At 43.4% G+C, this 13,663-nt stretch overlaps 2 protein-coding genes across 4 annotated transcripts in view; one reads left to right on the top strand and one right to left on the bottom strand.

Moving 5' to 3' along the window:
* Positions 1-8,950, top strand: part of STK26 (serine/threonine kinase 26) — a gene marked incomplete at its 3' end in the record, with an annotated part of 50,157 nt that extends 41,207 nt beyond the window's left edge. Inside the window, exons 8-12 of one of the 2 annotated variants that reach the window (XM_082207473.1) lie at positions 1,356-1,504; positions 5,346-5,439; positions 6,381-6,443; positions 6,524-6,660; positions 7,314-8,950. In XM_082207473.1, coding sequence (XP_082063599.1) covers positions 1,356-1,504; positions 5,346-5,439; positions 6,381-6,443; positions 6,524-6,660; positions 7,314-7,338 — 468 coding nt within the window. Of the gene's footprint in view, positions 1-1,355; positions 1,505-5,345; positions 5,440-6,380; positions 6,444-6,523; positions 6,665-7,313 lie in introns of those variants that run through there. The other variant, XM_082207474.1, reaches the window with a different exon arrangement.
* A 957-nt stretch (positions 8,951-9,907) lies between these two features.
* Positions 9,908-13,663, bottom strand: part of FRMD7 (FERM domain containing 7) — a 47,423-nt gene continuing 43,667 nt past the window's right edge. For both annotated transcript variants that reach the window (XM_082207427.1, XM_082207428.1), the window contains exons 11-12: positions 13,267-13,342; positions 9,908-12,128 (exon numbers count right to left, since the gene is read on the bottom strand). In XM_082207427.1, the coding sequence (XP_082063553.1) occupies positions 11,070-12,128; positions 13,267-13,342 (1,135 nt within the window). In that variant the 3' untranslated portion in view covers positions 9,908-11,069. The remainder of the gene's footprint in view (positions 12,129-13,266; positions 13,343-13,663) is intronic.

Here is a 13,663-nt window from a genome sequence, read left to right as displayed (position 1 = left end):
GTTGTCCTAAGGGCTAACATTCAGGGCTATCATGTGGTGTCTGGACACAATAGCAGTTCCTCACTCAAAGATGTATCCTGCATCCAAAAACTTTTCTGGTCTCTGGTGTGAAGAACACCTTTCTTCAGAGCATTTGAGGTTAATCCCTTGATCTCCCTGTATTCAAAGAGAGAGTGTAATAATGAAGATTTACATCTTGGCTATTGTTAATCGCTGCATAATTATCTCTGTTGAGGGACTGTCAGCAATTGAGGACTAGCCAGCCATCTTCCCTCCCGGAAGTCTCCAGATTTCTCAAACTTTTTAAGGTCGGCATTAATCTACTTGAGGAGGCAGCGTCCAGAGGATGCACAAAACACAATAGAATAGAGAAAATCCATGCATCAGATCAGCTGGGTGTTTTTTGGGGGGTGGAGCTGCAGGGGCAAATTAGATGCTTGTTGGATGCTCTGTTCAGTTAAGGAATGAAAACCCTGGAAGGGAACAGAAGGTCATCCAAGCTTAAACCCTTCCAGTCTGCACATCAGTTTCCTTCAGAGGAATCTATTCCCAAAAGACTTCTGTAATAAAGGCACCACAGTGGTTTGTGTTATAATCCTGTTTCCTGCTCTAGCTTTAATGCATACAGTTGCTGCAGAGAACTTCAGCGTTCTCATTGGTCTAATGCTTGTTGGCATAAAAGTAAGGGAAAGTTTTGGATTACTCGGAGCTCTTGGAGAGGCACAGTGGAAAGAAACCTAATTTTCAGACATAAAGAGAATGGAGTTGTTTGGACAAATAGTGCACTGCCATCCAATTACAAAATGCTTGGTAGTAGATGTAATCTGATCTAATGAGCCAACTTGCACTATAGCTATTGTAATTTCCCCCTGCAAATATCTGCATCTTGCCCTTCTACTACATTTGCAATGTTCAGCAGCTTACAAAAATTGGGGGGGGGGGGACACTAAAATCTAACAGATTGGTGAACATGGGAAGCCAGACCATTGCTCTATCTTGCTCAGTACTGGTTGGTAGCGGGTCTCCAGGGTTCCAGGCAGGGAATCTTTCCCATCTCTACCTGGAGATGCCAGGGATCAAATTTGAGATCTTCTGCATGCTGGCAGATCCACTGTCACAAAGCTACCGTCTGTCCCCTGAGATTAAACCAATCTAAATAATAAGTATGGTAACCACAAAGGAATCCTTAGCACAGCAGATCAGTCACCATAGGGAAGGCAACAGTCGAGACCCAAAGAAAATCCTCAGCAGTGTATCTTAAGGAGCGGGCAGGCTGGTAAGGTAGGGCTTTATAGATAATTGTCAACATTTTGCATTCTGCTTGCAAACAATTTACCACTTCATGTCTTTTACAGCGTCCCACAGCGAAAGAACTTCTAAAGCACAAATTCATTCTGAAAAATGCCAAGAAGACGTCATATCTGACGGAGCTTATTGATAGATTTAAGAGGTGGAAAGCAGAAGGACATAGTAGCGATGAAACAGATTCTGATGGTTCTGATTCGTAAGTCTGGATTTTTGATTATTTGCCAGGAATTGGGGAGTGGGCAGGGGAGCTGTCCCAGGGGCAGGAGTTGAGGGGGTAGAGTTCAGCTCCTGTATTATCATTATTTTTATACTGCTTTCTATTTTTAAGAAAAAATATCAAAACATCAAATAAAACAATCCAGAACAAAACATTACTGAAGAAAGTTAAATATGAAGTATACATTCAAAGCAACATAATTAACAGGAAACTAAAATGTTATCTTAAAGATCTCAAATTAAAACATTACAAAGGGGGTAAACTACAGAATGCACATTTAATGCAGCAAGCAAAGTTAACCAAAACAATCTTAAACATTTCAAAAGAAAATATTACTTAGGGAAGTCAAATATAAAATGCACATTTAAATAGCATAAGTAACAAGATTTTGCTGCCAAGGAGTGTGGTGGAGTCTCCTTCTTTGGAGGTCTTTAAGCAGAGGCTTGACAACCATATGTCAGGAGTGCTCTGATGGTGTTTCCTGCTTGGCAGGGGGTTGGACTCGATGGCCCTTGTGGTCTTTTCCAACTCTATGATTCTATGATTCTATGATTCTAAGATAAAATATTATCATATCTGCTGCTGTTGCTGCCAGTCCTGTGAATGGTGGTTCATGGTGGGCAGCAGCTGTGGAAGATCAGGCTCAATTACCTAGGTCTTCACCTAGAAACAACCAAGGTGGCCTCTTCAGCAACCTCAGCTTTTGTAGCCGGAGTCAGTCAGGGCCCCACCTTCCCAGGCCAGGTGGAAGAAAGGGCTGCAAGGCAGGGAGTTGGTCTTCCAGGACTCACAGCCAAGATGGTCTGCTGTTGGAACTACCACTTCAGACTACTAGCCAAACTAACATTTATGTTCACCAGGTTCCTCCCCTCAGCTAGTTTAATAGAGCCATATTTCTCCAGCCAACACTAAAGGAAGTGCACGTATGCACACAAACACTTTTTCAGTGAGAAAAAGAGAAGTAGACTCTAGGTTTCAGTTAGTGCTCTGCAGAGAAGCTCTTGTGCCGAGGAATGGCTGGAGAGCCAACCCTGCACACATGCACACCTGTCTCCTACGGCAATGAGAAGCAGAGAGAAGGCAAGTTTCAGTGGTATGCCTTTGGCTCTTTTGCCAAGCAGCATCCCCTTACCCCCATGAAACAGACATAGGAAGCATGTGTGGCTTGGAGCAGCAGCAAGCATGCAGTCCTTGGTGAACACTCTTTTGCATCATGTTATTCAGCTACTGCTTGGCAAACAAGGTCTGAACCTCACAACCAACTAGTGGTTGAACACACTCCTCCCTCCCCTCCATCTGTCTTGTGGGAAGTTGAGGCAGGGAGCATGGCACATGGCATAAGGACACTGAACCTCTCTGCTAAGTAACAACTGGTGCAGCTCCTCCTGTCTCCTTTTCCTGGAGGGAAGAGAAGAAAGAGGAAATGACAGCTTTAGCCACAGCTTGGCAGTAAGACTCCAAGGAAGTGGTGGGAAATAAACCTCTGCCACCCTTTCTTGCTTCAAAGTAGGAAAAGTCAGAGGGCTCATAGTTTGGTCTTCAAGGTAGAGGCACTCTAGGCATGTTGGCCATACAGCTGCATCAATACCCCTGCCCACCTCTGCAACTTGGAAGTTGGAAGGAGAGCCTTGCTGCATGGATAGTTGTTAAAGCCAGGCACAAACAAGTGGCTGTCTTGGAAGTATCCGTTTGCAACCTTCTGAATTCTTCTGCCTCTATCCTCTGAAAGTCAGGAGACCCTTTCCAGCAGCACCTAACCCAGGGGTCAGCAAATGTTTTCTGCAGGGGGCCGGTCCACTGTCCCTCAGACCTTGTGGGGGGCTGGACTATTTTTTTTTGGGGGGGAAATACGCCCCCACGACTCTCCCCTCCCTTCTCCACAGCACCAGATGAGCCCTGGTGGCTGCTTACCTGTGCCTTGCAAGTGGCAGGGGCTGGCGGCAGCGGCAGGATGATGAGTGGCGTGAAAGGGCTGGCTCCGGAGAGGGGCTGCTCTGCTTTAAACAGTGCTCAGCACCTAGTTCCTGTGCCTTGCAAGCGGCAGGGGTTGGCGGCAGTGGCGAAGGAACGATGAGTGGCTCAAAAGGGCTGGCTCCAGAGAGGGGCTGCTTAAAATGACAGCTTTAGCCCTCAGCTAACCATGGCTCAACAAAGCCCAACCCCCTTCCTCCTCTAGGCAGGGTGGGGAGAAGCCAGGAGGAGGGAGGGAGGAAGCGCTGTCATGGTGTATTTGGGGGGGGGGAGAATGGTGCAGCCCAAACGATCAGAATCCCTACGCCGATCCATGTGGCAATTCCCGGACCATCCGCAGGCTGGATCCAGAAGACAATTGGGCCGGGGCTGGTCCCCGGGCCTTAGTTTGTTGACCCATGACCTAACCAGTTGCAAGTGATTTATTTTTACTTTGGTCAAAAGCTACTTTGTGAACAGCAAATGATAACAGCAGACATACACACACAGTAGATCCTCTTACTTCATTTTTAATTGCCATTTGTTTTCATAAATGAAGTAAATTTAAATTGAGAGGCCATGATCTCATTCAGGTCACACTCTGAATTTCAGGACTGAGCCTGTGTCTACTGTAGCACAATGAGTGTGGTGTCTCTTTGTCACACTGTATGGATGTTTCCCTTTCATTTATGCTCTCTTCCTTTTCCTGAAACACTTTCAGGTTACTGCAGAATTATGTCACCTGTAGGGAGCCTGGAAACTATGCTTCTCCCAGATGGGACATTCCTAAGAATATCATATGCCCCAGAGGTGTGCTTCGTCTGCACTGTAGACTGAACTTTTAGTGCTAGAACTCCAGTCCTCTGGAATTAGTTACCAGCACCTAACGCTTTGACATTTGGTGGCTGCTGAAGACATTTTTGTTTAAGAAGGCTTTCTGTGAAGTGTATACAGTCAGGCTTATGGGGTGTTGATACAGCTGTAAAAATGGTTCTACTGTTTGATATCTTTCTGTAGCTAACTTTTATTTAATGGAATAATACTTCAGTAACTTTTGGTTGTGAAGCAATTTGTAAATTTATAAAATAAAAAGGCATCAATTTGAGGGGTTTATGCCTGCAAAAAAGGTAGACACTCCCCCACAATTTGGTGCGACCCAACATTAAAAAAGTTTGTGGACTGTATTTTTTAAATAAATGAGGCACAAATCTCTTGAGGTAAGTTGAGCTGCAGAATAAATCCGGGGGGGGGGGGGAGGCATTCCTGCCTCTACTATACTTCTGCTAAGACTGAAAAGTGTCTTTCATAGACCTTGCAGATCTTAGGTGCAGCCATTGTACTCAATGTCACTTTTGTCACAGATCTGATTGGGCTGTGTTTTCTTTTGGTTTTATCTGCCTCTCTCCACATCCACAAAATAAGACCAAAAATGCTGCTCTAAACTGGTTAATTTCTTTTGTTATTGGCTCCAAGTCAAAAAGAACCTGGATGGGGCTTCTGATTGTCCTTTTTTACAGTACATCACCATCACCATCATCATCAATTTTATTTGTATATTGTCCTCCCCAGCCATAACCGGGCTCAGGGCGGCCAACATCAAAATATAAATACTTAAAATGTAAAATTCAGCAATCAACTGAAATACATAATCTAAAATGGACTGGGGGTGGGGGAAGAGCAAGGTTTGGATTCTAGTATTTCTTAGAATTTTGTCCAGAGTTTATTGGCGTCTACTTTAGAAGCAAACCTACAGCATTTTTGCCTCCTCATTTGGCACGATTTTATATGTAAGGGTTTCAACTATGGCAGACCTCTGGTGTGGTAGCACAGTTCTTTAAAAGCTTTGTCATTTTCTTCCCTTCCCCATTAGGGAGTCTAGCAACAAGGAGAACAATTCCCACCCAGAATGGAGTTTTACTACAGTTCGGAAGAAGCCAGAGGCCAAGAAACTGCAGAACGGAACAGTACGTCCAGCCAGAATTTCTTTCTATTCTTTAAGCTCCTTGGAAGCTGCCACAGGCAGAGAGCTGACCCTTGGTGTTTGTAAAGCAGTCAGAAATGTCCCCACCCCTCTGTAGACACACAGCATTGCTCCCTGGCAATACTGACTACATTTCAGGTGGTCAAATTCATCTCTGCAGTTGCGAGGATCAGAACAATGGTTATAGTGGTGGTGGTGGTGATGCTTACAACTTTTATTAATGAAGACTAGGATTATCAGGACTGCAATAAAAAAGTGAACTGTGGTGTAAAATTATCTAACACTTCTGTAAATTGTGTTTAACCTACCGTATGTCCACCACTTTCTTTATTGGGAGGACACACCGTAGTTTGGAGCCAATGGAGCTTTTCTCTTCTTTCCTCATTCATATACATTTATATTATTTTGGTTATTTATTGCTGCTATTTGGGTCTATTTTGATAAAAGAAAAGCAGGGTGTTGATTAATAATGTAGCGAGTTCATTGGTACTCAGCTGCTAGTGGCAGCTCAGTAGATTGTCAAGTAAGAGTCTGTAGAGCATATAAAGTGTTTCCTGTGATCCGCACCCTCCCTCCAGTTGCAAAAATCATTGTGATGAGAATAAATTTGATTATTTCAGTCCATATAAGTTGTTGTTTTCTTCATTTTGGGGGGCCACCTCCAGGACAGACCTTTGGAAAAACAGCCATAAGCTGTACCCAAGTTTGCACCTGCGAGAAAAGTTGCTGCTGCAGATCTCCCTGTGGACTATATCTCTTATCAGCCCAGTTTATGCCAGCATTTCTCCATACATCTGTAGGCACATATGTGAACATGAGGGGCCCCTCATGTAGTCTTGTCCATTTTTAACTGGTCCTTGGTCTCCTGCTTATTTCAGTTATTTGTCAGCAAGTGTTTGATTAATGTATCTCCTAACTTTCCAGGACCAAGATCTCATGAAAACCCTGAGCTGTTTAACGATGATAATCACTCCTGTCTTTGCTGAGGTAAGTTTTCAGTTTGAGGCACATCCAAAGCATGTACAGTAAAGGTTGCAAAGTTTTGACCATTTTTGTCTGCCTCTCAGCTTAAGCAGCAAGACACCAATAATGCAAGCAGGAAGAAAGCAATTGAAGAACTTGAAAAAAGCATCAATATGGCAGAAGCAACATGTCCAGGAATCACTGATAAGATGGTGAAGAAACTTATGGAGAAGTTTCAGAAGTAAGCATATGGGTTTCATTTCTTAACCTGTGTTCTTTTTTAGGGTCTGTCTGCATTGCCTGTAACCTCATTTCCTGCTTTCTGTGTGAGTGTAGGAAAGGTAGTGGAAAAAGCACTGTTAGCAACCTTAGGAGGTGGAACTGGATTGAAAGAGTCTGGGAGGATTAATGTGAGGATGGCGAGGAAAATGAACAGTGTACATGGATTGGTAGTCTATAAAATAAATAAATTATTAACTACCGTATTTTTTGCACCATAACACTCACTTTTTTCCTCCTAGAAAGTAAGGGGAAATGTCTGTGCGTGTTATGGAGCGAATGCCTGCAGGTGGCGGGGGGGATCTGCTGCAGTCGTGAGCAGAGGATCCATGGTTCCCCTTCCTTCCCTCCTCCGTGATTACAAAGCATGGGTCCACATGGATCCTCAAGATTTTTGCATTGGGCTACTCCAAACTCATTGTCAGATCACATGTCTGTGGCCACAGCATTAACCACAAAAATCATATATCCACTATTTCGTTTATAATATTTTCTTTCTTGTTTTCCTCCTCTTAAAAACTACGTGCATGTTATGGTCTGGTGCGTGTTATAGAGCGAAAAATACGGTACTTAGCTGGGATATAACTGAGCAGTTTCTTGTGTTTGTCTCCTTAGGTTTTCAGTTAATGACTCCTCCTAAGAAACTTTCTATCAATGATGCTGTTCCATATGGACCCAGTAATAGCCCACCAAAACCTACTATAAGCTTGGCAATGCTTTGTTCATGAGCTCCTTGTGCCTTTTGGATCATTGCAACATATATGATGATCGCAGATTTGAAAGGACTTAATTCCACTATTTTGTGATGGGTATACATGCTTTTTTGTATTTCCAGGACATTCTTTTTTGTAAAGAGCAACTTTTAATATTGTAGTTTTCACTTATTTAATCCAGTTTAAAACAAAAATAAAATAAAATGGTGAGGTGCAGCTTTGCTTCTAGATATAACCAGTGGAATGCCAATCTCCACGCACAGGATCTGGGTTGACCAGAGATCAATGGAATGCACTTGAGTTCATAGGATGTGCACATGCTGTGTTTCAACAACATTTCGTTACTCTCCAGAGACGAGTCTTGTTTCTTTTTATGTCCACATAAGATACAGCTCTTCTGAGTCACTAAAACTACACTTCAAAACAGCTTTTTACAGGAAAATATACAAGAGCACCTTAACCTATAGGATGTGGCTATAGCACTTGCTCAAACACCATAGTAGTCTTTATTTAGGCCCCTGTAAATGTAATACCTGCAACAACATAGGAGCTAACTCCTAGGGGCCGAGGTCCCTTCGGCGCCCCTGATAAAATATTTGAGCAGGCCAGGCCCCCCAAAGTTGGTTGGCAATGCCATTCATATGGAGGGGTGTCACCATGTCATGTGACCGATGAGGGGGGGGCCAGCTTTCCTGGAGCGCCCTCCCCCCAATATTTTATCCAAGTTGGCATCACCAAGCAACACTATTCTTTTGAAAAATGGGTACAGTGTTTTAGGCAGCTCTGTAATCACCTACATTTTGAGAGCAATATGTCATTAGCTTTGCAAGTTAACATGTAGTGACTGATATAGCTTAGTGTACAGTTTGTACGTATTACCCTTTAGGGCAGGATTTCAAATAGTCATTCATCATGGTAAGGAAAATTTTAAAGCAATACAGATGAAGGGCAGGGGGCTTTCTGCAATAATGGACACACACAGAAATCTGGCTTAATTTAATCATTTCTTCATTCTTTAGTAAGATTTGGGAGGGGGAAGTAGCTCATTCTTTGTTTAGGGCAGGGGACCTATGGGAATACCGTGGCATGCGATGAAATACCTCACCAGAAGGTATAAGTGAGTGACACCAGCGTTTTGTGTGGTGGTGTTCTATCCTGTAAGATATTTATACACTTACGTTCTTAAAGACATTTACATGCAGTGCATTACCATGTTTAATTCCTCTTCCCCACCCCTATGTATTTTAAATAAGTATTTACCAGTTAATATGCAAATAACTGAGTTATAGATATTCTTTCACAAAAAGATAGTACTGTGCAGTACAGAGTGATTTTTTTTTCATAAAAGGTAGCTAAAATTATAAACTTGCTTTCAATTATATATTTATGGTACTGTTTAGATTGGGTAATATCTCCCCCCCCCCCTTTCAACCCATTTTGTATATTATGCTGAAGTTTGAAGTGGGGTTGTATTTCAGTCCTTAGCTGTGGAACTGTTGGTGTAAATTTATTTTTGATAAAAAGTCTGGATGTGTTTAATTTTATGGTTTTGATCTGCACATTTTTTGTTTTTGCACAAAAGTCATTTAAAGGATTTGAAATATATCTGCCAAATATTGGAAAGCGTTAAAGGAATGCAAGCAAATACTGATTTTTTTCCCCTTAGTTTAAAAGTTGCCATTACATCGTTTAAAAAAAAGAAATAAATAAAGATATAAAGACACTGGCGACAGATGGTGGTTTAGAAATGCCAAGGGCAATTATTTTCAATGGTGCCTACACTGTAAAATATATATATATACTTTAACTCATTTGTTTTAATTTTAAAGAAATGTTTGTTTTAAAAAAAAGCTTTCATCGCTATATAACTGAAACACAATTAAAATTTATATCTGAGGGGGGGAAAGTCTGGGCATAGTTTTTGAAAACAATAATGTTATGGATTAAATAAAAATATTTTTATAAATGTAAAAGCAGCAAATGTTGTAAATATACAGTTGATCTGAAGCTTCACAAAATAACTGCATCACTGAAACAGAACTCTAGTGCTCTTCTCTGTAGCTATTAGGCCTGTAAATCTGTTTATAGATGAAGCTCCTTTCAGTGTTTTTGGGGGGGCTGGGGGGAGGGCAGGCAAGGGGGCAGCAGAAGGTGGAATGGTTTGAAGAAATAAATATTTAAGTTCTGTAATCTTCTTTGGTCCTCATCCTCATTTCTGTGATGCTGTACTTTTAAAGCCGTCATGTGCTCAAGGGGAAAGATGAGCATTCTGCTTTTTCTGCGCTTTGGGGCACAATCCTACATATGGTCTGTGGGAGGGTGGGCCAGGTGGCCATAAGAGCTTCCAGGTCTCCTCCAAGGATGAAAGGAGAATCCTTGGAGAGGCTGCCTGGAGCTTGTAAGCCTCCCAGCTATGTGTGCGGAAAGCTCTGTATCCATTGCTTCTTCATTGGAACTATGGTGTCAGAGAAAGCACACACCCCATGAGCGCCTCTATTGTAGAAAAGGTGGCTTTTTAATGGTGGTTTCTCTCCATTCGCCCCGAAAGGAGACTGCGTCCCATGTACACAGGGTAGCCCAAAAGTATGCATGCATACACAACAAAGGGACAGTTAAATTTCAGGCTTGCAAGTGGATTATTTTTGAAACCAGGCGACATTTAGGACAAAGAGGCAAAAAGACCTTCCTGGCTACCTTTTTCTTTGGGTGGTGTGCACTGACCACTTAACCCCACTGGCAGATTCCTGAAATTCTGAGTAGTTATTGTTATTGGGCAGAACCAGGAGTTAGCAGAGATTCCCAGATAAAGATAGGTTACTTTTTCTCCCAGTCTTGTGCATTATAACTTGCTTAGATATATATGGAAAGTAAGAACGGGATCCCGGTACAGTTCATGTATTAAAAGCACTTGAAGGACCACTGCTAGTCGTCATGCTGTAAAAGTGCAAAGCATTCAGGCCTGAGAACTGTTAATAAGCAATATCTAACTTGAATCAGATATTGGTAGTACTTAGCCATGGGCCCCCCTAGCTAAAATCTTTAGTATTGCTAGATCTCAGCATTTGAAAATGGCACTTGCCCTTCTTTTTGTGATACACTTGGAATTATTAGCAATGCTTGTGGCATATACCTGATGGCTTAAAAAAATACATCTCCATGCTGGAACCTATGTAGAAAGAAGGGAATACTTAAATACGTGCTAGAAAATGACACACACACCCAATCATGTCATTGTTTAGATAATTATAACAAACTAATCACCCCCTTTTTAGTCTTTCCCCTAAAAGAAAAATGTCACACTGCCAAGCTGTTTGGTGATGTATGAGCTATCTATTTGGGAAGATGAGCTATTCCCATATATCTGCTACACTAGTTTTCTATGCTAGGAACTATATCCTGTCGCCGCCGCTGCCCCCCCCCCCCATAGTATGGGATGTGTCAAAGAGAAAGCATGTAACCTTCCCCTCTCCCCCCATTTTTAAAATATTCTTATAACATCTCATTCACTTTCTTTTGCAGAGCCCTTTGCTTTGGTAGATTCCTCTTGTTATCAAATTCCAAAGTTTTAATTAATCATTCCTGCAAAACCAGTCATAACCCCAAGGACCAAGGAAGGACCTCCTTCAAAGATCTACTGGCATAACTCAGTCCTGTTGTTTTACGTAAAATAATTAGATGCTCCCTGTGAAGTCCTGTCCTCAATGTTGGCGGTAGTGAGACAAACGTCTTCATCCTCCCCCTCTAGCTGTAGGCTCCCTGAAGACAGGCGGACCCGTGCCCTGGGTGCTTTCACCACCCTCCCGTAGAGAGAAAAGTAATCTGGCAGCATGTCTGAATCGGAGTCGCTGGATTCTGTCCCACTGCCCACATAGCGCTCCAGGGTTCGCTGGGCCCTGGGAGGTTCTGGGAGCCTTTGCTGGGCCAGCACGTACTGCAAAATATCAGCCTTCCTGCTGCTCAAGACAGGACAAGGTCCTAGAGGCCGGAACTCTGAGCCATAGGGAAATCTGATCATTTTCATGTCAGACTGGCTCCAAGACCTCTTGGGAGTCTGGTCTTGAATGCTGTAGTCAAAGACGCTTCCGTCATCATCTTGCTCCATGCTAATGCTGCTAAGGTAGGTCATTCTGGGCAGGACCTCTGGTTCAGCCACCCTTGTTCTTGCCATGCCTGGGCTTCTCCTGGAAGGCTTCATGGGTGATGCACCAAGCATGTTCACCCCACTGGCTGTTTCCTCAGCAGGGCCTGCCACTGCTGTGTGCCTGGACATCTGGGGAGGCCTGTCCAAATAAAAGAAGACTTGAGGAGAAGCCATGTCCAGTTGCTGGTGAATGGGACCCCTGTAGGGAATGTCGGTGTAAGTCAGCTGTTGCCTAGGGGTCATCTCCCTCATGTTGCCCACCGAGGTGCTTTTACTGTTCCCAGCCAGCTTGTAGCTGGGCTGGAAGGATGTCAGCGGGACCCGTTGTTCATAGATGTCGGCTGCCTCCCAATCGTATTCCAGCTCTGTGTAGACCAACGGGAAGGTGGAGCTGCTTTGGGAATGGGGCAACAGCGTTGGGTCAGCTTCTGGCTTGGACCGCTCCAATTCATCAGCAAAGATCACTTCCACTGCAGAGTTCCTCCGCCTGCTGTCCAGCATGGGCTCGGAAGTGTGGACTCCATTGGCACTGTGGTAGCCTCCTATGGTGCCGTAGACTAGCCGCAAGTCCTCCATCTGGGGAGAGAAGAACATAATTTCACCTAAGGAACAGTGTTGTTTTAGCAAACACCCTCCTCTTCATCACAAGCAAAGCGTAAGAGACGGCAGTGGTGCCCTGGAGCTGGTGGGGCAGAATGCAAGGATCCTAAGTGGTAGGTGGAGCTAGAGCCAATGATAGGGGGAGCCAACTAATTTGCATCTTATCCCCCTCTTCCTGCACCTTGCTGAGTTTTGCGGGGGCAACATTGAGACTAAGGAGGAGGAAGCTGCCAGTGCCTTACCCTGGACTGAACTTAAGTTTTTGAAAATGCAGGCAGCTTAGGGTTGGTGGGGAGTTCTCCATTCACCCCAATGGACCAGCTGACATGGTCTTTCTTTGGCAGTGCAGTCACAGAATGGTGTACGAAGCCCACACTTTGTGTGCCCGTATAGCAGTCTCCCTAAGTTCTTTTGGCCTGAGGCCAATTCCCTTTCCCCCTGGTTTCCTTCTCTTCTCTGTCTGCTGACAACACTCTGTACAAACTAGATGTTCACAAGATGCTTGTCAGGCAAGGTGGTTTCCTCTCGAAAAAAGTTTTTGTTTTCTTTTAATGCACATCTGCATAGCTAAGGAGTCCCCCAAACATGTAGAAATTACACTTTGTTTTCAGGTAGCCTTGTTTCACTTCCAAACTGGCCATCACACACCCAACTATGTTCACTGTTAGAGGGAAGAAGGAGGAGGCAAAATCAGAATCCTGGAGAGGCCTAACAGGCCGGCTGCCTCTGTTGCGAGAGTGTACTTTAGGATCTTAGGAAACTTTTGTTTTTAAATTAACCCGTTTTCTTCTGACCAATTGCAACTCTTGTGTGCATCTTTTAATATGCCACTTGAAATCTGCCTTTTATATATTACACATTTTTGTTTTTTTAAAGATCATCTGATTCATTGAAATATTTCCGTTGATTGATCTAATGGATTAATCAACTAAAGAGTGGAGGCCTAACTGAAGCAGCAGGAGCCCTGCTGCCTGTTATATGGGAGGGGGAAGTATGTCTCCCCCCCTGCACCCCAAAGTAACATACACCCTGAATCTAAATAGATGAGATCCAGTCTTTTTCTTTCTTTTTCTCATATTTCTGCACCCCCCCACCCACTGACCAAATGACTTACTTGTTTGGAAACATCTGTAAGTAGGTCTGGTGAGGACCGGCACTGTCTCTCATGGTACCGAGAGGGATAGTGTTTCCTGCAGTTGAAATTAAAGGACAATGGTTAATGTCCAATATAATTCAAATCTGATGGCAAGGAAATAAAAGCATCCAACCAAAATGCTCAAGGAGAGCGACTCTCCTGTGAAGAACATTTGCACTGTTTGGGAATTTTAAGAGGAAACGTGATGTTAGAAGATTATAAAATTATTTGTGGTACGGAGTGGGCAGAGAAAAGTTTTCCCCTTATATCACTAGAACTTGTGAGATATCCAAGGAAGCTGGAGATTCAAGACAGACAAAATAAAGCATTTCTTGACACGCAACTTGGATGGTTTTAAAAGAGGACTGGACATCCA

The sequence above is a fragment of the Podarcis vaucheri genome (assembly GCF_965113315.1).
Source record: "Podarcis vaucheri genome assembly, chromosome: Z".
Taxonomy (NCBI): Eukaryota; Metazoa; Chordata; class Lepidosauria; order Squamata; family Lacertidae; genus Podarcis; species Podarcis vaucheri.
Note: the sequence above shows the minus strand (reverse complement) of the source record. Positions and strands in the feature narration are given on the sequence as shown.